The sequence below is a fragment of the Geospiza fortis genome, unplaced genomic scaffold (genome assembly GCF_000277835.1).
Source record: "Geospiza fortis unplaced genomic scaffold, GeoFor_1.0 scaffold1098, whole genome shotgun sequence".
In the NCBI taxonomy this organism is placed as follows: domain Eukaryota; kingdom Metazoa; phylum Chordata; class Aves; order Passeriformes; family Thraupidae; genus Geospiza; species Geospiza fortis.
In genome coordinates this window covers 92,422-118,013 of record NW_005054704.1, presented here as the reverse complement: position 1 = coordinate 118,013, position 25,592 = coordinate 92,422, and the positions used below count along the sequence as shown (strand labels likewise).

At 41.9% G+C, this 25,592-nt stretch overlaps 1 protein-coding gene across 1 annotated transcript in view; it reads right to left on the bottom strand.

The window, feature by feature from the left end:
• ADAMTS18 (ADAM metallopeptidase with thrombospondin type 1 motif 18) overlaps positions 1–25,586 on the bottom strand; it is a gene marked incomplete at its 5' end in the record, with an annotated part of 77,335 nt that extends 51,749 nt beyond the window's left edge. The window contains 3 exons of the mRNA XM_031065219.1: positions 23,146–23,462; positions 25,333–25,411; positions 25,569–25,586. Of these exons, the coding sequence (XP_030921079.1) occupies positions 23,146–23,462; positions 25,333–25,411; positions 25,569–25,586 (414 nt within the window). The remainder of the gene's footprint in view (positions 1–23,145; positions 23,463–25,332; positions 25,412–25,568) is intronic.
• Positions 25,587–25,592: the final 6 nt, after the last annotated feature.

Here is a 25,592-nt window from a genome sequence, read left to right as displayed (position 1 = left end):
AGCCTGTGTCTACTTAACATTCTAAAAGAAGGTTAAAGTTGCCTCCATCAATAAAAGACAGGTTTTAAATAATTGACAGGAATTTAACTCGCCTGCTCACTGCAATAAGTTGGCATATTTCAAATGTCAGATCACATTTGGTCATGACAAAGTACTTTCCTGTAGGGAAGATGACCAATATTTTAATCCTTATGATGTGTGTCATCACACAATTTACAAGTGGTTCTGAGAGGCAATCTTTATCTCCAAAGCACTGATAATTGGGCACTGCTAAGAGATTTTTTTTCAAGCTGGAAAACAGAAATGTAGTGATCTGGTTCTTATTTCCCCATTTTAAAGGCTTCCACATCTGAAATTATTCCTGTAGGATTCATTTTGTAAATGATTCGAACCATATGGAACAAAAAGGGGGTTCTACATTTTCCTGTAAGAAACTGCCCCTGATGCACATGAAGTCTCAGCCCCAAACATCATTTCTATATTTAACATTATAAGGGTGGATTGAGAATTCATAGTTGTGGGGGAAGAAGTGACTGAATTCTGAGCCCTGCTGTATTTTGCTGCACCTTTACAGAGGCAATGGCTGACTGAGTGCCTTACAAATGTGGTCACTTTTTTCCAACAGAAATGACCTTAAATCTCCAATAAGACATTTTTCCTTTGGGTTTTACATCAAACTCATCCTCCAAGTTGAAAAATGCTGTGTGAATGAAAGATACCTTCTTTTTGATAACATCCAGTTTTATGAAGTTGTGAAGTTGTCAAGAAGAAAGGAGAAGTGCCACAGAGCAGTCTGGACACTTATTCAATCACACACCATTTGCCATTTTTTCCAGGCATGGGATGGTTTCAAGCATTCACATTGAATTAATCACTTTGGGAATTCCAAAGCAATGCAGAGAATGCTGACCTGGCTTCAGACAGAGCTGCAGTCCTCTGGAGCACTGCAAAGGGGGCAGTGGGACAACAGCTGCCAGGTACTTTTCCTGCAGGTCCTTAAATTGTAGTGTTGGGTGAAGCAAAGTGGCCAATGGCTCCACTGTGCTGGCTGGCACACCTGCCAGCTGAGAAATGCCATGGCACAGAGGCAGGAGATTCATCTTTTCATTCTTTTTCATCTTCATTCAGAGGCACAGATTTATCTTTTCTAGCTTTACACCAAGAAGGAATTCCAGTTTTTGAAGGCCAGATTTTGGTTACTGTGTACTCCTGGGTATGCTGGGAATTTTTTCTACAAATACATGAAACATCTCCATAATTGTGAGTTAGATTCAATGTATTCATCCTGCTCAAAGACTTCAGAACAAATACTGTCAAAACTGTTGTGGAAATTTTTGCATTGGGTTTTCTGCTTTAGTTTTATGTATTACATGTGATTTTCCCTGAATCAAGGATGACTTTCCATTAACCTCGATGGTTTTAGGACACAATGAGGAGAGGGTCAGATAGGTCAAAACTCCATTTTTATTTCAGATTCCCTGCAATTATAACAACATGAGAGGAAGCAGGATGACAAAATCTAACATTCTTTTAAGTCTAGACAACACAGCATGAAAAAGGCCAGGGACTCCTGTCTATTCCTTCTGTATCCCACTGTGGCTATCACTAATAATAGCAATAATTGTGAGAATATGGTGGGAAGGAACGCCCAAGAGATTGCTCAGTTGGAATTTGCTGTTTTCTTCTTCCCTCACAACACATATTTGCTATCCTTCTGGATGGGATATTCCATGCCATTGGAAACAAAATGGAAAGACACAAGTTGACCTGTGTGGTTAGTAAATAATTTTGAACCAATAATTTAGAGGAAATTGCAGTTTGTTTGCAGAAAATCCACAAGGAAGAATTTTCAGAGTCACTAGCATATCTGTCCCTAACACATCTCATTGGCCTCTTACTGGAGCAGCAGAGGCTGCTCCCATTTGCTCCCCTGTGTTCTTAGACTGGGAGTGGAGCCTTTGGCAGCTTACCAGCCTGTAAACCTCATTCACTTTGGGGTTTCAGCATCTCCAGAAAAAAACAGACCCTCCATAAAAAGCAGATCAATGACAGTGAGTGAAGGATTTGCAGAACTCCTACTTCTCTCCCATAATTTAACAAAGCTGAGAGCTGACAAATCCTCACTCCAGACTGGAAATGCCTTGTGTCTGAGGGTTCTCTGTTTTCATACAAGGCACTTTGATTACATGCTAATTAAACTGAAGGCAACAACTTTATGCATATTAAAGTTAGAGGAGTTTCAGAAACCAGATGCAAATAAATGAGGTAAAAGCCTAACAAAATGAAACTGAGAATTAAAACAGATGAAAAATTGAACTTCAGTGTCTCTGCTAAATATAACTACTCAATACTGACTGATGTAAAGTTAAATTACAGTTTCCACAGGAGCAAGAGTATCTCAACAAAATGAGGTATGAAAAAGCATGCACATATTTCCTAAGGAATACTGCTCATACCCAGAATGCTTTATTCAGTGTTAGGAGCATATACATAAAATAAGGTGTTAAAAAACCTGCTGTGTCTTAACTAAAACAATGGCCAAAGAAAATAATGAAATCTATACAATTATGTGGATGTGAGTGTGCTCAAGATGAAAAATCACTAAAAGGGAAGAGTTAAATGTCATTTCACACCCATTAAAATAGTTCCAAATATTCATGAAAAGTTTTAAAAGACTTGACAAAAGGCCAACTGAAATTGGCATAAAGCTTTCCACAAACTTCAGTGGACATTGTCCAAGACTTCTGTTATTTCCCAACTGTCCAGCTCCTAAAAAACCCCAAATCATTGATTCAAACACATCCCAAAAAGAATTACAGAACGTGAAGTACAGAGACATAAAGTACAGTCTAAGATCTACTTAAAACACTTAAAAATGTAAACTAAGAACTTCCCTGAAAAACAAAGACTAAGGAGAGCAGGTGACCTATGAACTATGGTTGCTGGTTATTTAAAACTGTCTGAGGCCAAAGATTCCTAGAAATCTAATATGCACATCACAGTGTGGTTGGGGCCATCTCACGTTACAGCATCCTGGAGTCTTTTCTCATTCACTTTGCAGAGAGAAAACTCATGAAATCACCTTACCTGCAGCTCATTTTCATCCAACTCTTGTTTCCTGCTCTGATGCTCTGTTAATTCTTCAGTGCTTTGGCACCACAAAGGAAACACAAAAGGCCCAGCTCTGTCACCAGAGCTTTCCATTGCTGGAGGAGAGACTGCCTTCACTCAGCTGTTCCACCTGGGATTCTGCCTGCCAGACCATTTCCCACATGGAACCAAGGGCAGCTTGGAAGCCAAAGGAGGGTATGGCAGAGACCCAGAGAACATAAAGCTGTTCACATAGCTTAGAGCTCCCTGACAACAGCCAGAAGCTGCCTTTTGGCCAAGACTGGTCTCTGGAATGGGGCAGATGTCCATTTTTAAACACCAACATACAGCAACATGTGCTAGAAGGGGAGAGAAGCCTCCCTGTAAGTCCTGTACCCCTGCTCAGAATCCACTCCAGACCCAGGGGAGGTAAGGGAGGCCTCTCCCTCAGGTTTCATGAGCACATCATGGAAATGCCCTCACCAAGCACAGAAACCACCCTGGTGTTTGCCATCATCCCTCTGCTTCTGCCCGGAACACACGCCAGAGTAAGGCAGCCCAGCCCAGGAGCCACGGGTCTGCTCAGAGCTCAGCACAACATCCACGCTGGACACAGCACAACATCCACGCTGGAACACAGAACAACATCCACGCTGGACACAGAACAACATCCACGCTGGACACAGAACAACATCCACGTTGTGCTGAGCATTTCATAACAGTGAGTTCAGGGCAGCAGGGATTTCAGAAATGCTTCAAATGTCTCCAGGGAGAAACCTATGAGGAGGTGGCAGTCCCTGTGCACCAGCAGACACAAAACCTTGCCAAGACAGCAAGGAAAGTGCCAGCTACCTTTCCTTTCAAGGTTCTGGGTTAAGCCTTGACAATGTGGTGAATGTATCATTTTCTCACTTATGCCAAAGAATCCCAGGAAGGATAAAGTCCTGTTAAGTTTGCCAACATTCATCTTATGAATTCCTCTTTCCTCCAAAGCAAGGATGTTCAACCAATACCATCACGAGGCTGCTCAAAGAACTCCTGCATCATGTAAGCAGTTTAAATAATAAATGATTGTTTCTTTAGGGAATGTGTAATGAAGGAGACTCGCCTCTTGGGATGGGTTAAGTTGGTAGTCTGAAAAATATGTGAGACTATAACCTTACTACAGTCATAAGCAAAACTACTTCCAAGAATTGTAGCCAGCAGGATAGTACAGCCTGACCTGGAACTGCAGATACCCGATAGCACTGACTGACTTTTTGAGAGATGGCTTACTGAGCCCCTCTCAAGTTAGGGTCACAATGTCAATGCTCTGGGAAATATAATCAAAATGAGCAAATTAAGATGTGAAATTAGGTAGAAAAAAATGACAAGCAGCATATCTGGAAAGGAGAAAGGGGCTGAATTGCAGAAAGTGTTGCTGAGGTGAAAGATATTTTTACCCTCGGGAAGCATCAGGAGCAAACAGCCAAGCCAACGGCAGTAAATCATGGCAATTAAGGGAGTTCCTTCCCTCTCCACTCTGACCCACAGCCCCTTTTCTGGGAGGGAGCTGCAGAGGGGACAGCAGCAGCCACAAGGCTGAGGGGCATTTCTGCCTCTTTTTATCCCCCTGAGAAGGGCACTTACAGAGTGCACTGGGTCAGTGGAACAAGCTTCTGAGACACCGTGACAGAGACACAATCCCTGATCCACCAACAAAAAGTGAAAAGTCTGGACCCTAAATCCACACACAGATTGTTAAATTAATGACAGACTTTTACAGAGTGTTAAGCACCCAGGAGCTCCCATTGAGCTGAACATTGTCTGTGCAAGCATTTCCAGAGTGCTTTTATACCAATTTGGGAAAGAAAATGTTCTGGGAAACTAGTGAGAATGGACTCTCATGAGGTTTCCAATAATACACATGTATTATTGAAGTCAGAAATCCCACGAGTAAAACTCAGAGTATGTTCATTTTTGATCCTATCCCAAACCAGGCAGCACAAAGGCATGCGAACACACTGAAGGGAAGAGAGAATTTCAGTTAACTAAACTTTTCCCTAGCTATTATGTTTGCCAAAAAAATTCACCCATCCTCCAGAAAAGTATCAAGCCTGTAAATGGGCAGCTCCTGATGCTGGCCCCAGAGTCAGGGAAGTACAAAGTGATGTTTTATGGGACTGGGTCCTTGGCTGATGAGAATAACCTCAGCAGACCTTTACTGATTTTCACCAGACTGGAATACCTGGCTCTGTACCACACCAAATGTTTAGGTTAAGTTAATGGCCCTTATACACAGTAAAATATTTTTTATCATGAAAGAAGCATTAGAATCATTGGTTGCCTTTTCTGACTTGAGAATTGTCAGCAGATGGCACTTTCCTTTAGAATCTGACTCAGAAAAATAACTCAATTATTCTGTTTTCTATCCTATAGATTTCTTGCCAATGTAAAATGTTAAGGGTTCTTAACAATGTAGTATTTTATTAGCTGACGATCTGACAGAAGGAGAGTACAAGGTTTAAATTGCCAGTCTGACTTAGCCATGAAAGACTACTCTGTTTGGTTTCTCAAAGGAAGTGCTATGCAGAACAGTCAGCAATTAAAACAAGGTAACAAAAATGCATGTCTTTAATTATTCCTATATGAACAAAGCCAGAGTTATCTCTGAATAGTGCCTTTGTATTTCTGCAGTTGACTGAGCTTGTTTCAAACATCTTTATGCAACCCCCTGTCAGCATATGGCAAATAAGGAAATATTCTTATTTGTTCCTCCACTTACGGTAATTGAACCAGTCACATTGGTATTTAAATGTATTAAATTGGTATTTATTGCAGGGTAATGAGATATTCTAGAACTAACACAAAGTTGATTGCTTTGCCACAGATTAAATACTTGCTTGTCAGTACGTGAGCTTGCTCATTTCTCATGTTTTGGGTTTAAAAAAAAAGCCAAAAACCAAAAAAGAAACCACCCCAGGAGCAGGCATGATAAATGAATAGAAGAAAAATACTAATTCAAACTACAGCATCACCACACTAACTATACACCAATAATATTTAAGTGAAGTGCCAGAGGTTTACCAAGTTACAGTCAGGATCACTTCATTTACAATTCCATCAGTGGGGCTCTTTGGCTCCCCAGAAAGGTTTTGGAAGGCAATTAGCTAAAACCAACAGCTCAAATTTGGCCTTGGTAGCTGTACAAGCACTTGGGTATGGCCTGTTTAAGCAAATCCCTGCAACTGTAAGATAAAATCTAGAGCTTTTATTAGTTATGACAGTTCTGAAATCCATCACAAAGCAAACAGGAAACAGCAGGATTATTTAATGAGTGCATTTATGCTTCACCTTCCCTAAAAAGAGGCAGCCCACTATTTGTCGTGTGCTGACAGTTGATTAGTTACTTAGGGTACCTCAAGAATAACAGAAAAGCTGACTTCAGAGGGTAGCTCAGTGTGTCCCCTGAGCTAACATCCCTAGTAACTAGGTGCACAGCTTCAGAGAACACTCCAGGTGAGAGCAGGATTACCTTTAGAAACCTCCAAAAGCACAGGAAATGCAGCTCTCTCTGTCCTGTCATTCTCTGTAACAGCACAAAACAAAAGCACCATTTACATCCCTCTTAAATACCTGAAATGTGCCTTCGAGATGCCCAGATCTTCAGACAGGGCAGTATTTCACCCTAAGGTGGGTTTGCTATGAATTATTTATGCTTCACAAAGGATTAGGTGAAATGAAAATGTTCTGGCAAGATTCTCCTCCCTCTTTGTGTAGAGCTAATCAGTTTTACAGGGCTGGAGTTCAGATGTACCAATATTCTAGAGAAAGTGCATGCCTTCTTAATGAACTTGCTGCTCCTGGAGTGGTAATAAAGGCAAAACCAATAAGATTAGGGCAGAGTGACACAGAAAATGAACAGCTTTAAAAAAAAAAAAAACAAACTAAAAACCAAACAACTGATGATATATAACTAAAATCAGTACTTGGAAATTCCTTTTGCATAGGTACTTAGCATTAACAGATGCTTGCTTGAGTGTTTCTGATCAGCAACATTCCTCCCTATCAGACAGGCAACTCCAAACTTTAAAAGTCATTTAAAACTTTTAAAGTTGTAGGAAACACAACTATAAATTATGAGATTTTTAAAAATAATGCCAAAGGGCTTCATAGTTTTATTTTCTTTCTGATTTCTTGAACCATTTTCAGCTGAGTTTTTAAAAGCTTTTTTTATCCCTTATAATCATGTATACTAGAATCAAAGTTGAGTGGGGTTGGGTTTGTTTTTTTTTTTTGGTAAAAAAAATGCTTTTCTTGTGATGATGGGACTTTGGCAGCTGGACCCTTCAGAACATTTCATATTGTAAGAGAGAATTAGGCAAGGCTTCATACTCCCTCTCCCTTACAGGACACCCTGTTGAGGTTGCAGACAATAGAGAGAGAAGACACTTTCCCAAGCACTGAGACACCCCTTGGAGCTACCTGATGGCACAACCTTCCCTCTGGGTGGGACTCTGGGCTGCAATGAGTTACACCCAACTGCATCAAAGCCCCAAGCAAATACTCCCCACATCTGGTGGCTCCCTACCCGTCCCCACATTTCCCCAGTGCAGATCCTGCAGATACCAGCTTTGCCCTGCCAGAGCTGATGCAAATGAATTTGAGGGGGCAGAAGATCTGAGCCTGTCTGACCTGGGATAATTTGCATTCAAACAAAATAAATCCAGCTCAATTCCCATAGCAATTTTGCTTTGCTATGAATAGCTCAGGCAGCTCCAATAACGAGGAGCTCGGGTTACATCTGATTGCCAGCTGTATTGCTTACTAAGAAGTTAGGTCAGTGCTTCCCAACCTTTTAATTTTCCTTGTTGGAGTATACATTGCTATGGATTAGTTACATGAGAGAGTGGTCACAAGGAACTCTGTAGGGAGCAAAGTATCAGCTTTGCTGATATTCCACATACACAGACATATCCATATGTTGAAATATCTACGTGGGAAGGAGAAAGGGAGTGGAACAAAAGAGCTTAGGACATTAAGGGATGGAAAACAAGAAGCAAAGATGGCCCAAGAGTGAGAATGTCAGGCTGGCGCCTGGGTTATCTGGATTACACTCCCTGCTCTTCAGCATTTCAGCTTCTCTGTTCCCTATTTATCAGTTTAACAGGCAGGATTCTGTAATCAATGTAGAAAATGCTCATGAGGGACTTGTGAAGGCTCACATTTGACCCTGGCTGGGTTGTTCTGGTAAAGTTCTTCCACCTTCTCTACTCTAAGCTGCAGCCCCAGCCTTCAGGATGCCTCCCCCCAGCCAGAGGTGTGATCCAGGAGCACAGAGACCCAGAGCACAGCCAGGGGTGTGCCACCTCACAGGGCCCCCTGCTCACAGACACCTTCCCAAGCACGTCCTGGACAGGCTCATGCCGGGTGGCCCCAGCCCTGAGGCAGAAACACTCAGCACAGGCAGCTCTGGAGGGCTGGAGCTGTGCTCATCCCTGGGAATTCCTGGGCCGTGGGGTTTCCTACTGCCACATGCCCTTGGAGAAAGGATGGCACTTGGTGTCATGGTGTCAAACCCAGCTGGGGATGGAACACCACACAGCCCCTCCCTCTGCACCAGGCTGGCACCACTGTGAGAGGCAGAGCAGGGGACCATCAATGCCATCCCCTGCCCTTTTGCTGCAGCAATCTCTCTGAAGCACAACAGCAGCCTGGGTGTGTCTGAATCTCTTCTTGCCACCATGAAAAGGTACAACAGTAACACACTGAATGTAATTCACACAATTAAACCCAACACACAAGGCAGCAGCATCCTGGAAATCCACTACATTGAAATAAGACCTCATTCTTTTGTCAGTTTCCCATAACATTAAAAACCTGCACAATGGCAACTCCACTTCCATGACCATACAAACACCCTTAGCATTCAGGGCTTACTTTACATGGGCATTTAAATACTTATTTACTAAGATGAATGTAATAAGATACACCTACATTCCATGGCATGGAAAAGCCTCGTATTTGCAGGCCCTGCTTGCACTCACAAAACCTGCCTTCCCCATATTACACTGCCAAGTGTATCCTGACTCCAGAGAGTCTCTGTTTCCCTCCTTGTAGCCAAATGCCACCAATCTACACTGCTCAGCCATTCTACACCCACCTGGGCCTGCTTTAAAGCTGTGCACTCATTCACTCCTCTCCCACAAATTAGCCTCAGCTTCTATTTTGAGGGAATGATGCCCAAGGGTGAATGTGCTATAACTGCTCTGCTGGAGTAAATGAAAAACTTTGCTAGTCTGTGACAAATCCAGCCAGATTTCCTGCTTTTAATAATATTATAAAGGAAAGTTTGATGACAAATAATTTTCAGTGTTATTTTCTAAATCTCCATAGTAGAAATAACTCTGATGACATGCAAAACCCACCACAATAAGGTCCTGGTTTGGTATAAAATAAAACATAATGCCACAACTGTCTTAAAATGGACACAGAAATACGACTTAATACTGGCCCAGGTTGTGGTAAGGTGAGGTAAATCCATTTTTTAACCCAATGCAGCAATCTACACCTCCTGCCCTGCTGTCTGTGCCAAGGTCAGAGCCCAACACACAGGTCCAAAGCAGCATTTGGGTGTTAAACAATGACTTCCAGGTATTCAGCCCCATGTTTGACTTGGAGCCCCTGAACAGGTCTGCAGAACTAAACTGCTCATGAAAGGTTACACTGATTTTGCCATCATCAGACTTTAGTACAAGCATCTGAATTATGCAACTGTTTAGCAGGGATGAATTTTAAGAAAACAGTGGGAAAAAAGACAGTGTGGGAGCATTTAGTTGTGTCTTTTCAATGAAGAAATCCATTCAATTATGTGTTATGTCAGCAAAGCACCATTTGCCAGGGTTTTCATGCAAGTGAACAGCATTTCTTCACAAAAGCATCCATTCAGTAGAGTGTTTTCAGCACAATTCCTTACATATAAGGCTCTCCAAGTAGTCTCTGGATCAAAGCTCAAGGTAGCCCTGAGATATTCTCTGAGATCTCAGGAAAGGGGAAAATGCAATTGGGAAAAGGGAAGGTAGTGACCAAAAGCAACTTTGTATTCTATGTGATAGTCTTTGTATTAAATTGGTCCAAGATAACAAAATATCTATTGAACAGATGTTGCCACTATGTTAAACACGACAGGCCTTCTGACTAAAATAAAGATACAGTGAAGACAAGGGAGATATTTGTTGACAGCTCAGAATGCTGCAGAGTTACAAAGAGATGGTTAAAAAAATTGTATCAGCAGAAGATTTAGGAGGCAAAATTTCCTAAGCAGCCTGACCTTGTTTCTGCAATGAATCTACTGAACAGTAGGTTAAGCAAAGGTCAGGTTAAGCACAGGTTAAGAAAAAAGCTCCAAGAAGAGGAATGTGCTGCTGGGGTCACAGAGGCTCTGGGACATCAGGGAGTGTGTGAGAGCCACAGACACTCCAGTCTCCATGCAGCTCCTGCTCCCAGGGCCTGGGAGTGCTCTCTGCTCCATCCTGGCAGCACAGGGACCTGAGCTGGCTGCACAGCCCAGCCAGAAGTGACAGGGGTGCTGCACAGCTCAGCTGCTCCTGCATCTGAGCCCTTAGCAGGAATCAGGACAGCTTGCTCTGCTGAGAGGTACCACATGAGCGGAATAATTAGTACATCAAAGCACCCAACTCCCATAAACGGGAGATAATTTGTCTGCTTTCATAGGCAAGAACTAGAAAAGTGAACATGAAGAGTGATAGATGTGGTCCTCCCACTCCAAGTCTCTCTGAAGCTCCGTGCGACCTGCACAGCCCCTGATTTATTGCACTCAGATGGAGTCTGCTCTGCTGCAGCCTGTCCTCAAGCCCCATCCCTCACAGTGGTGTATCCCCAACTTTTCCCCAAAATAATCTGGCTGCTCAGTGGCCTCTGAAGGGGCACAGCCTGCCCCAGGGTTACTGGCTGATGGCAGCTCAGCCCTCCTCATGCCTGCACACTTCCCTACTGGAAGTTCCCTGTGCTTTAGGAGCTGAAGTGCAATCCTGCCACTTCCCAGTGAGGATCTGCCCGGCTTAACACATCTGACCACAGACCTGACTGCTCCTGCAGTCCATCTGGATCATCAGTCAGCCCCTCCACCTTTTCCTCTTTCCAGGTGGTAAGGCAAACAGAGGAAAAGCCAGAAGGAGCTCTTGTGGAACATTTCCTCTCTTCACAGCATGTTACACCACACACTCCTCCTCCTGCAGAAAAGCAGCAGTGTTATGTGCTAGAGAAGTAAATTAGGCACAAATAGCACCATGGGGAGCTTAAATATTTTGAGTGTATACCATATAATCAGGAAATGCCCACCCTCTTTATCTGTTAGGAGCAAGGAAATCGAAAGCTTTGTAATTTTAAACTGCCCATCAGTTGCTGTGAATCAGTCAGGCATCTTGCTGGGGAGAGGGAGCACACACAAGAGCACTGGCAAGATAAGAGATGGTTTAAGCTACACTCCCCATCCTGTCAGAATAGTTTCAGCCCAAGATTTCACATTTGATCACCCCTCTCCTGGGCTTCTCTTGATGCACCTCCACTGAGCCCCTCAAAAGGACTAAAATAGGACACTGATCATAGTTTTTCAGATTATTTATACTAATTCTTACAAGATTCACCAATCTGAAATAAAATTGGTTTTGTTTTCAATAGCAAATAAATTTTACAGATTTACAGTGACTTATTCCTTTAACATATTTTAACAAATAATAAAGGAAGTCATGTGAGACTCATTCACCTACATCTCACATTATAAACTTTTGCAATAAACCTATACCCTCCATTTTAATTTACAAAAATTAAAGGCAAACTACAACAACCTTCTCTTCAAAATGCAATTCCTTTCCTGCAAGAAGCACAACAGTGTCACTTTAAATCATAATAATGACTGAACAAGTTATTGAACAGCAGAAAAGACTACAGCCATAAACAGCATTGTCATGTGCACCTTTATAGAAAAGCAAATATATTCATATTTCAGATGCAGTGGACACTGAATTACACTGACTCTTGCAAGATAAAGATTTAATAAAGAATGGGCACCAGTTCAGTGCATTGGTATAGAAAAGAATGAATCAGTATATAAATTCTTCTTCCTCTTTATTGTCAGTTAGGCCCAAAGGCTATGCTGTCATTAAAGGATGTGGAATATCCGTGGAGACATTTTGGAGCATATGGGCACCATTCTGAGCAGGCTGATGGTGGGCAGGGAACATTCCCAATAGGAAATACTCCCCATCTTCTGCTAATCCTAACACAGGAGTAGGGCTGTGGAGGCAGAAGGACCTTGGCTTTGCACAGATGGTGGTTTGCAGAAGACAGACCTTCATTCTGTATGAATAACATTTCCTTCTCTTTTGTTTCTCGCATTAGAGTATGTTCCTGACTTTCCCAAACTGTAGTCTTTCAAACGGCTAAATAAATAATGTGAACAGCCACAACAAAAAAAAATATACTATTCCCTCAGCCCTCGAGCTATTTGCAACTTATTTAGTGTTGTGGTGCTGTTCTGAGCACCAGAAAGCTAATTTTCAAGAAAAGCTTGGAAAATTAAAACAAAAATAAACTTCTGATGGCACTATAACCCAAAAGCTGGGAGCCTGTAAACAGAATCAGTGCAGTACTCAGAGGCCAAGAGCGCAGTCTGGCACATTTTTGTTCGTAGCTTTAACCGGTAATATATGGTAATATATCAGCCCTCCCTGATTCAGCTGCTGGTCCAAATTGTCCTTTCCTTGGTATTTCATGTATCCCACTGATGGAAAACACAAACCTTTGTCACCACAGCATTATCCTGATGCTCACAGCCTGCACCCTGTTCTGTCCCTGGGATCAGGCATGGTCTTCATTACCCAGACCTGCAGGGCTCTGTGCCTCAGGCAGCTCAAATGACCACCCAGCTCTCTCTGGTAAACACAGGAATCAATTAACCATTTCTGTAACATGCTTCCCTCTCTGCAATTACTCAGCTTTCCTACCACGAGCAGGAGATGAATGAGGTCTTATTCCCTACAGGTGTTCTGTGGTGACGTGTGATGATATTCCCTCACAATTTCACAGCTCAAAACCTGCTAAGTCCATCTCCTGCCTAACAAGGACAAGAGGCCTCAAAAGGCACCATCCTCTTTTATTCCCATCACCAGACTTGACTTTATCAGTTCGGGATTTGGGTTAGGTCAAATAACCTCTTTACATTTCCTTGTGGCTTTGCATTTTCTGGTGGCCATTGCATTTCCTTTGCTCCTCATTGTGGGGATGCTCTGGCAGCAGAGTGCAATGACAGCACTTGGCACCAGGGCACTGAAACCTATCTGGCAGCTGCAGGCACTACATGCCAAGCACTTGGGTGCACTTTCTAGCAGTAGCAGCAGCAGCTGACTCTCTGGAAAGTGCCTGAGCTCCTGCCACGTCTCACTGCTGGCTGCTCTGGTGTGAGCAGCCCGTGAGAGCAGCAAGGCTCAGCCTGCAGATGGGGTTTGCCCTCCAGCACGCTGTTTGCCTCCATCTAACTTCTGATTCAGTGAAATCTGATTATACAGCACCACCCTGGAGTATGTCCAACAAACATTTCGGGGTCTGCCAGGAGCAACAGACACGTTTCACTTTCCTGATGAGCCAGTGGTGCCTCCCCTTTTCAAAATCTCCTGCTAAACCAAACAGCAATTGTAGCAGTGTATCTCAAAAAACTGGTGTGCCTACTGACTCAAGGGCCAAGATGGTGTAGGAAGGAATAAAAGACACTTCCCAAGGCCAGGTTCAGATCCAAAGCAGTCAGCAGAAAATTTTTTACTCACCACAAGAAGCTTTAGATGAAGCCCATCAACCAGCAAGCACCTGTCAGTAAGAGGGACAGGGCTGCAGGAATCCACAGACATCAGCAGCTCACTGCTGTCTCAGCTTGGAAATTCTTTTTTCCTGCCCCTTTGCTCAAACTTTTGCTGCTTGGGGTAGGATAACAATCCCACCACCAGTATGTGATGTAGTGTAAAAAAATATCCATATGGCCCCCAGTATGGAGAGAACCAGCTGACAGAGCAAGCCCAGAGCTCCTGTTGTGGCAGACTGGTCTCCACAGTGGTTGCAGAGATGTTTATTACAAACAATGAAATGTAGAGCAGCCTAAAAGGAATTATTCTTTATCAGAAAATGTAACAAAAAAGTGAAAACGTGACAGAAGCATTTTTATTGCATATGCCATAATCATCCATAGCAGACTGCAAAACAAAAATAATCTCTGCCCTAGTCCAAGACTGTTGTTTTAACATTTCATTTATATTTGCATCTAACAAAACAAGGAACATAGGTTTCTGTCAAGTGTTAACAAGAAATGGCACTGGGTAGCTACTTCATTAGAAAAGTTTAAACTTTCCTGTCTGATGCTGCATTACAGCATTTATAGCTATCCCTCACTATAACCAGCTTGTACTTCAACAGCAATATTAATTTGAAATATTTCTTGAGGTTTAGCCTAGCCTAATTTTAAGGCCTACTAGTTTGATAACTTCTTCCCAAAAAAAAAAAAAAAACAAAGAGTGCATAGCCTAAGACAGGTCTGGTCAAGAAAGAATTATTTTAAAAATCTTTTAAAAATCACACAAAGAAAAAGAAAACCTCTTTTTAAGTTCATTGCTTAGAACTGATTACAATCTGGTGTTATACAAATCCTATATCTCATGGCAAGGAAAATGTAGGTCTGAAGAGTAATCCATGTTTCATTAGTTTGTGTACACTGCCACAGAATACAATATTACGTTCTGAAATTAGTCAGAAGCCACACTGTGCTGCAGAGTATAAAAACAAAAGTGAGGGCTCAAGCTAGGTCAAGCATATTTTGTATAAGTCCATTAAAAATCTCATTCCATTAATATTAATAAAGATGTTGAGACACAAAAGTCCTTCAATTAACATATATTAGGCAGGCAGGCACAAGCATTCAAGCGATCCCACTGTGAACAGCAAGAATCCAGCCCTCAAAGAATAAAGCCCCAAGTGTGCTGTGTACAGAGTGGGGCAGCCTGAAATGCAAATGCCCAGGGGAGTGAAAAGGCAACACCCCATTGTCTCTGCAAGCAAATATCACTTTATTGCCTCAGCTTCCTCTTCTCTTAAGCAGGTTTGTTCTGGGCCTTGTTATTGCAGTAGGAATAACTTCAAGACCTGTTATCTTTGTCATCCAACTTTTGTCTTTTACCATTTTTTGGCAGTCACTAGCTGGGCAGCCACATATGAGATTCAGGAAAAGGGTTTTCATCTGACTGTAGAAGTTGTTTGCAGATTTCCCCAGCTTATGAACTAACATTGTAAAAAAAAGAAATTAACTTGCGTGTTCCAGAAATCACTCTGGACAATAATGGTTCCCACGGTACCAAGCTTCAACCATCAAGACTCATTCCCTCCCATCTGCCCTGATTATTTGACATTTCTTCACCCTCATTCTTGGTGACTTCCGAGCACGATAAACAATAAAAGGTTACTGATGTCAACCCATTGTGTGCCAGGATGTTGTTCTCATCAAACACAGAGCAGAGCCAGCACTGAAGCTTAATTAATACATGTTTGTAAATTGTGCTGAGCTGCAAGGCTTTATAATTTCAGGTTTCTTCTGTAAATGTTTACCTCAGAGCTTTAGTCAGTGCTCCACTGTCTGAACCCAAGATAAGTTCTGCTTCCATCAGCTATTCACATAGCTGGTCAAATCACTGTCAGAGCAAATCAATAGGAAATTCCTTTAGCATACAGTAATTTATGGTAGACCTGCAGCAACAGAATTGGGATTAAAATGGGATAAGAAAAGGCAAGAAAGAACCAACATTTCTGCTCCTAGTGACATGATCAAAAAGACAGAAGAAAAACTTGTTTGCAATGGAATTATCTGTTAAAATTCAATTCAGATACCACTTAAGGGCTAGTCAGAGCCTTTCAAAGACAAAATAAGTGTTTTTTGGGAAAAAAAATTCAAGTCTGGGTTTCAGCTGCTAAAACTCACGGTAGGTCCACTGCCAGCTCTCATTGCAGAGATAATTAAGTTTAACCCCTCCCCTACCAGCTCACTGGGAGAACAAAGTGAGGCACACAGAGATCCTCAGATATTTTCTAGAAAATCCCAAGCAGGCTCTATCTCTGTAAGTCAACAACAGTGCTAATGCTCAGGAGAGAATCGAATCAGATGCAAAGAGCTCTAAAATGACCTTGAGGAACTGACTGATGCATCATGGGCATCACCACCGTGAATGACTTTATTTGGCATAGTTCCAGCTTTTATTTTGATCCATGTGCTGCACATTTCCAAAGCACAGGTCTTAGACCTCCAATCTTCCCTCCTGTTGCAGTACTGGACAGCAGTCACAGTGATCCTCTCTTTCAAAGAGTAAAGAACCTGCTGTATATCAGGAAGACAAACCCCTCCCTAAGAAGCTGCAAATTAGAGAACATCATCATAAATATCTTGTGGACTTAAGCACAATACTGTAACAAACAAAAATTTGAGGAGCCAAAACACGAGGGACTTCTGGATCTGCTGACAGAACTCCCAGTGAGCATCCAGAGCAGTTACAACTGAGCAGCCTACAGTGACTTGAAGCCAGCTCCCAAGGGAGTGCAAGCATGTCACAGAGCTGTCATCATGATCAGGGCTCTGCTTCTGCACAGGATGAGCAGAGAATAAGCCTGGGAAAACAGCACTCTTTAAGAAGAGCTTTGATGGCAACATTTTCTCAAATGAAGTGAATTGTGTCGGGTCAGGGCGCAACCAAGACACCTCTGTGCTTCCCACTCCTGTGCCCTGTGTCAGGTACAGATCTCCAGGAGTGGGCTGCTTGAGCTGGACTTGAGCTGCAGTTTCACAGACTGTCATTGTGTTTTGGGTAAACAAAAGCCTTTACACACCAGGTCTGCCAACCTGGTATCCCCCTCAAACACTTCCAAAGCGGAGGAAGAAAAGGGGAAAGACAGAAATAAACCCCTGTTTAGGTTAATCAGTGACTAGAAGCTTCTATTAGTTATTAAAATCTGCCTCCAAGAACAGAACTATTTGTGATGTCCAGCAGTTCCCAGCGCTGCAGAAGAGAATACACTGCCTCTCAGCAGCAGAGATGGTTTGGCCCACATGAAAATAGTGGCGCTGAAAATAAAAATCCTCACGACATCAAAGACATCCTGTTATGAAGGGGTCATGTCTGTGCAGGCAGGTCATCCACTCCTGACCCTCACAAGGACATTTGTCTATAATGGACTAGGCAAAGTGTGGGAACTGGGTTTAGTGGAAAGGCTTTGCTACACAAGAAAAACACTGATGTTTCAAGCACATATAGTGACCACTGATTCCTTTGGAAGTGATGATAAGACTGCTGCTTAACAAGAAGTTCATCCTGGCCCTATCTCTGTACAATGGATACTCCCTGTTTCTGGAAAAAACACTCCAAGAGTTCAAGCAATGGTGCCCACAGAAGCCTGAAGTTTGGTTGGAAATACACCAATGAACCATTTGTTTTCACACTCTGCTGCCAGCTGAGAAATGACAGAGCAGGCACAAGTGACAGAGGACCAGCTTCTGTGGACACTCAAGAGCAGTTGGGCAACCACAGCCTACTGTGCTCAGTTTCCTCTATGTACATTCCGGGTTTTTTAACATAAAACAGGAAGAAATACAACTTCTATTGCTTTTTCTGCCAAGCAGAAGAAGATTTTTTCTCATCAATAATCCTCTTTAATTCCACTTCTTACCTGTCAGGAATCAGTAGTGCCAAAACACCTGGAATAACACAGCCTTTGTCTTGCAGAGCTAAAGGCAGGGTTAAACAGAGAGCTTATCAGATAGATATAGAGGAGGTTGATCAATAACCTAATCACACAATTCATCACCAGTCAGGTCAATGCTGAGACCAGAAACACTGCCTTGTATTTTTCTAGCATAACCTAAAATATCCTCAAGAATATGACTATTTCCCATTGTCATCTCATTTTCCTGTAGAGATTTTTCTTATTTTCATATTTACCATAATATGGAGTAATGGAACAATAGTGGAAAAACCTTCACCAAAATAGTGGAGAAAAGCATGATCCTGTAAAACACAGTTTGTGTTTTATAAAGGATGGAGATGCAATAGTGTGTGAATACAAAGAAAATCATAGAACTCCCATGAAAGAAGCTGTTCTTGTTGTGCTGGTACAATGGCAGAAAATATAGGATTTGTGTATTGGCTCCTGGGTGGACTAAAAACATTTTTAAGAATGAGAAAAACCGGCAGCTCTGTACTTATCTTCTCCTCAAGGTCGCACTGGGCCAAATGTTGTATTTTTACAGCTGTCGATTTCTAAAGGACCCTCATTGCAAACAGCAATTATTCTGTACTTTCACCAGCAGTCTGGCTCAACGAGTTTAATGGCAGTTTGTCTGCCTAAGAACCTTAGGATTTGTCTCAACATATTTAATTGGACTTAAAGTGTGAGTTCTAGGAATAGGAGGCTGCTGTTAGCATCAACTTAAATAATGCTAATACCAGGTGCAATTAAATGACTACAAAGAGTGGGTACATGAGCTGCCTGGCCTGCTTGCCTCTTAGGTGGTCAGACTGCATCAAGAAGCTTTAATTTTGTGGCTTCTTTGAGCAAAGCCCTGCCCTCAGACACATACACACCTCCGTCCATTGAATTAATACATCTCCTGTTTATCTCTCAGCCTATAACCCTTGTCTAGAATCCTCTGACAGCTCAAAGAGAAGGGAGGGATGAATCATGTTGCACTCATTCTCCTCCTTTGACTAGACACTAATAAACATAACACAGCTTGAGACAAGAGGCTCTTTATAATGACAGATTCCAACACATCTTGCCAAAACCAGAGGAGGGCACCAACTACTTCTGACTGAGGTACACAAACCAAAGGGAGAGAACAGCCCAAACCCACCTCTGGTGTGAGCAGGTGCAGCCTCTCAGGCCTCCATGCCACTGATAAATTTGTCCTGGAAGATAACACTGAACTGTTCCACTGAACTGTACTTCCTTTTTCTGACCCAAAATACACACACATCTTCCCTGTGATGGAATGGCAGGAGAGTTCCTTATGTTGGATAAACAGGTCTTTCCTCTGGGCACGCATTTTGTACTTGCTCTAGACCCTTCCCCTGTGTCCTGCAGCCCACAAATGCTGTATAACAAACCCCTCATTCATTAGGGCCAGCAATTCCTAGGTTGTGTACTGGATTATAAACTTGTTTGACTTTGCCAGAGTTCATGTTCACAAGGGGAACGCCACTTCTGCTCCCAAAAGCAGAGTTATAAATTACTTTTGAGAATGTCTCTACAATACAACTGGAGACCTCTGAGGTTCTCTTGTGTTCTGCCCTGATTTACTGTGTGACTGCAAACAACTCACTTTATACAGGAGATTCTGTCCACATAAACCTAAGGTAAGGAGACAAAAACTGGCCTATAAAGAGAGGCAAACAACACACTGTGATACAGGCTAGGAAGGCAGCAGTAAGTCTTTTAGATGCCATCATGGAAGTGGAGTTAAAGATGGTGAACATACAACAGATCTCCTTTTTAATGCAGATTAAAGAGCACAAACTGGATGAAAATGGGAAAGGGGGAAAGAGGTTGGAATATACACAATCATACTGAGTAGGTCCTAAAAAACCAATTTCTTATTCAAAGAGTGGCCAGCATAATCTCTTTCAGAAAAACCTGAAAAACCACAGTAGTCTGTGGATTTGGTATAGTCTGCCTCTCAATGAGCCACCTACAGGCAATTATAAGTAATAATAAATTGCTTAATAATAATAGTAATAAAAATACAATTACAGTAAGTAAGAATTAGCTCAAATCAGGATTTTGGGAAAAAAGGGTGAATGTGGAAAGAACAAACAGTTTGAATTGGAGAATGCAAACAGGGGATGAAACAGCAAGACAAACCAGTAGCCTGGATATACCAACTGGGAGAGCACAAGGCACTGAAGAAAACTCCAAAAAGTCATGCAGAAATAAAACAAGAGGTTTATTAAATGAATCATGAAAAATCAGTGAAGAAAAATAAAAAATTTGAATTACTTTTTATTTGGGACACATAACGATGATGTGAAAGAGAGAAACTAGCTTTGCATTTACTAACATAAACAAACTCATTGTCCCAAAGTTGCAAGAATGATAAAATGATCCCAGGGAGTCAGAATGCATTAAAAATATGTGAAAAAATTATAACTTCTGTGGAAGGAATATATCATGTTCTCCAAAGAAGGTTCAGAACAGAGTTTTCATTTACAAAACCAGTAAAATCACTGGGTTTTTGCTGTACAACGATGCTCCAGCAAGCAAAGGATGCTGACTGAAGCAAAAAAAGGGCAGAAGACAGAAAAAAGCAAGTTTCCATTTGAAAATGGAAGCACTTTGATGATGAAAAGAGGCAGTACTCACAGTAAACTTGTGCACATTCTCCTGAAATGCTCACTTACTCTATTAGAGACTCGTTCAGATAAAGATCCTGTTCTGCCTTCTGACACACCAAGAAAATTGTGTTGACTGATGGAAACATTTGGTCTCAAATCAACAAATCAGCATAAAAACGTTGGGCCTTCCTGTCAACTAAGCCATTAAAATGTAATATACGCACATCTCTTAACAGATCTAGACCAAAGAAACAAATTCTTGCTCCTTTCCAGTGTTAAGTTAAGGTCATCCTGCCTAACAAGCCATTTCATACAGCCTCTCCCCAAAGTCTCCTCTGCAGGCACTGGCAGATAACAGACAGCTGAATGACTGAATACTCTAGGTCATCCAAAAAATTAGATCAAAGAGTCCCCGTAGTCTATTGAAATGCAATTGCTTCCAAATCACATTGTGGTGTTCCAGGCTTGAAAGAATGGGTCACTGCAGCTTTATTGTAGAGAAGCTATTGCTAATGAAAGGAACAATGGAAAGATTAGTGCTACCAACCATATAGAAGAAACACCACTTTCGGTTTAATTGCAGTGAACAAAGCAAATAGGAAAGAAGGGCAACCAAGTGACAAAAGTAGTTGGTGCAAAAGGATATAGAAGCTATTCACAAGGTTCTCTTGATCAGAGCACAGCGTCCAGACTTAACATATGATTACTGAATTTGGATCCCAGGGAAAAGTGACGTGGGTGTCATTACAGACAGCTGACGACATCTTTAGGAGGACAGCCTTGTAAACTGAAAGACTCAGAATCCTGTTGGTAATTTGCCTGGGATTCATTAGGTGCATTGAAATTAATAGATGGATAGGGAGAGAAAGGAACAATTATACTTTGGGATATTTACCCTACAGGAGATTATTGTAAGTAAAGGTTTACTTCATTTGCCAGTTTAAAACAACAATTGAAGGCAAAATCTATTGAACCTTGAAATGAATTTTAAACAGAGATTCTATTTGTTGATAATTTAGGTACTTCCATAATAAGTTTGTTCATACCACAATATTTATTCTCTTTTGATCAGTTTCTGGATCTTTTCTAAGTGAAGCTTACCAGTCATAACAACCTCTGTGTCGAGACAGTGGTAAAAGATCCATTTCATTCTCAGTTAAGATCACCACATTCTGCTCCTCTGTGACCTGAGGCAGGCTTGAACCTTCCTTCTCCAGACAAGACTTGACAAGCCCAACTTCACTTAGCTCAGAAAGCATGTTAAAAATCAAAACGTGGGCAAACGGGGGAGATCTCCCAAACTGTACCTGTTGTGTGTAGGTAGAGCACTTCCCGTAGCAAAAAGACAAAATACTGCAATGAGTGAAAACAAGGTCTTTTTCTGAGTAAATGTGATAAAAGGTGGCAGATGTGAACACGAAGCTTCCATTAAAACAACTGAACACATTTGGTATTAACAGTTCAGCATCACAAACACAGCTTTAAAAGCAAAAGAAAGCTTCAACCCAGTTCCTGGCACCTGCTCCAAACTCACATTTGCAACGGTCCAAATGAACTGCTAAGAATCCTCTAACTTGATGGCAGGAAAAAAAAAAAAAAAAAAAAGTAAAAGAGCACAGCATTCAAAATATAACCCAGACCACTTCAACCAGTTATCAACAGCCCTTCCTAATGAACAGGCTTCTCAAGTCACTGATTCCAGTTTCAAAGGAAACACTGGCTGTCTCAAGTGCTCCTTCTTTGGTCCCGTCACACAGTTTAATAGCCCTCAGAGACAAGTACCTTTGCAAAACAGATTTCTAGAGGGTGACCCAACATATCCTCTGGACCTTTAGTCAACCACAAAGCACACAGATGACTTCATAGACTTCCCACTCAATGTCACTGCCTTCCTCTGCAGCCACACCAGACTGCTTTGCAAGTGCAAGCCATTAAGCCTTAAAAAACATCCTTAGCTATTAATTCTGTAGACAATTCTCCTAAATTACATCGGTAAAGCCTTCTCTGCAGGCAATGAGCACTGTCAAATGTATTTTGAAAAAAATCACCTGTGAATAATGATTTTTCATGAACTTGGCTGACAGCCATAAATGGAAAATACACAATGATAATATTTAACACATTCATAAGAGATCAACTCATGAAGACCTGTAAACCCAAATAATGCTTGAATTATCAAAGGAAACAAAGGGAAATTTGTTCATAAGTCCTGCCAAGCTAGGAAATTCACCGTTCCTTAAATTAGTTGACAAACCTAGATATAATATTGTTTTTTTCACAAGCTTCTGGACTGGCTTTTTCCTTTATTCACCACAGTTCACAAAGGCAGGAAGAACTTTTACTTAAGAGTGAGAAGAAATGTAGAAACTATCACAAACTGTAACAAATTGCTATGGGATAATTACTAGGACTACCAGCTAGTCTTGTTTTTTTTCCCCGAAAGACTGTCATCAAAAATTACAAAGGTTTGATGCTGTTCATTGGCTATAACAAAGTCTCTTCTGTTAAATACAATAGGAACTAGTGAACTAGAAAAATCACAAAAGAGTTTATGGTGTCTTGACTCTTATATGAACTACATACCTTCAGCTACTATTGCACATACAAAAATACTTTTAATGCAGATTTGTTTTAAATAGACACTTACCAAGCCTACACACGTAGATATTGCTACTGAAGAGGTGCTATCATTCCTTATAAATCCCTGGTAGAAACACTGCTCAATTTCATGGTCCTGAGAATTTGACACTCCATCTTTTCCAAGTACCTGGACAATAAAACTGTTGCTTAAAATGGTCGAAGGTTTAAGCTCTAAGTGAAGTTCCTGTCCAAATGCTGAAAATTTGTAGTGCAAGGAACTCTTTGAACTCTGAGTTGATCTCTTTCTCCTAGTACTGTGCAAAACATCATGTGAAATGTATGATCCGCTGGCATCCACTCTGACAGGTGTCACAAACACATAATCTGTAACGATAAAGAGTTGGCCATCAGCTCTGGCATCCCACAAACAAGGCACTCTGACACAATATCAGGCTTTTTCTATGGCATGGAGCATTCCCTCACTTTGGGGCTGGCCTGCAGGCTCTGTGTGTGCTGTCTCGCCTGCATAAATTCACGCCTGTAAGTCACAAAGGCTCTCAGCCTGTGTTTGTTTCCTTTGTGCCCCACTGAGAGGCACAGACTAACTAGCATAGCTGTGAACATTCCCACAACTGCTCCTCTGAAGACATTTGTCATCACCAGCAGATCTGTAGGTTTTCCCCTCCCCCTGTATTAATTGTTGTCAAATGTGAAGGCCACTTCGGTTTGAGAGGCTTTTCCCTTCCCTAAGAATGCAGCAAATGTTATATCACTGTAGGGATAGCCATGACTGAGACCTTGCAGAACTGTACCACGTGTTCAAATGGATTAAAGGATTAATTTATTAATGCCTTAACTGAGTGAGACCTCATCTCTTTGTAGTGCCTTGATTAGACTGGGTTTCAAATTGTAACTGACCTCCAGCAGAAGGAGATTACATCCTACCTAATAACCTTTCGTCAGACATTTTTAATTGCATGTCAAAGAAGTTTATTGTTTTCGATAAAATATGTAAAAAATTACAAAACTGTTTTTGAGGAGAACACTCTGATCTACTAAGAACCACCCAAAAAAAGGAGGGTGAAAGAGGCCATAATTCAGCTGGCTGTACAAGCAGGTGTCTCACTTGCAGTACATTACCACTGGTGTTGACCTAACCATGCAGGGATTACCTGTGTCCTGGAACCAGGGTCTGAGTTTCAGCTGTTTCCTGAACTGGGATCTTTGCACCCATTCCTGGTAGCCTAAGAAATTATGCTGAAAAAATTGCTTCCCAACCCCATTTAATTTAATTTGTGAGCTGTGTTTCTCTGTGGACACTTAGAGTTGTCCGTGCACTTGACAAGCAATTAATTTCTCTTCCTAAATTGAAATAACACCATCAAAAAAGAAGAAAACCCCCTCCTTTTTGTGTTGTAACAGATGTTGCAAAATGTCTCAATCAATCTCTTTGCCTGAATAAACTTTATTGGACACACGTTAGGCTGAAAATGTAACTACTGACAGGTTGCTTTTCCTTAGACAGTGGAAACAATACATCAAGAGCTTTCACTTTCCTCGAGTGGTGTTAACGGCAGAAGCTGAGGGCGCTAAGCAGGCTGGTGGCCAAAAAATGCAAGCAGCTGCTGGAGAGAGGGAATCCCCCAGTGAACAGAGCACAGGGTGCAGGAGGGGTTTCCTTTCTGCACCCTGGTGTGGTTCTCTGTTGCACTTTGTCTCTGCTCACGCACAATACAAAGCATATACTGCACTTCAAAAGTCCCAAAGCCATCAGCATCTACGTGCTAGTCACTCCAACCTGGGAACAAACGGCTCCTGAGCTCCCACTCACACAAGCCCTTTCTCTCCAGGTTTTTCCCCCCTTAGCCTGCATTGCACAGCTCCTCCTGCTCCCCCACACAAATCTTTTCATTACTTTTGTCTCACTGCTTCCGCAACAGGCACATGAGGTTTTGCTGTTGTGGCTACACACACACACACACATTCATCTTTCTAATCGCACATGGAAACGTGGATGTATTTACCATCTCATTCATTTGCTTTGCTGCTACATATTGTTCCTTTCAGCTTTAGCACACAGGGCTTAACAAGTTAATCCCTGCCCATGGTTCACCATCCCGCAGTAGCCAGCCTGCTTGCACTTTATGCTCCCTAAACACTGTGACTTCTCCCCTCTAAATATTCACTCCAAGAAAAAAAAAGAAAAAAATCCATGCAAATGTTCACATACAGACATAGAAAGAGCTATACAAACCATGAGTCAATTCACTGATGCTGTCACTGGTTAAAGTTGCCGCATGAGACATGCAACAGAGGCAACACAGCTGAAGGGTCTGCAAGAGAAAGAAAAAATAAAAGAGAGAGAGAGAAAAGGAGCATTGGGTGAAGTTTCCTTGACAAGGCAAGGCAGAAAGACAAGGCACCAGAAACCACAGTAACCTGGAATGAAAGTACACTAGGCGACTGCAAAAGAAAGTGCTCTCGCCCTGCCTTTACAGCGCTTCCGAGCCACGG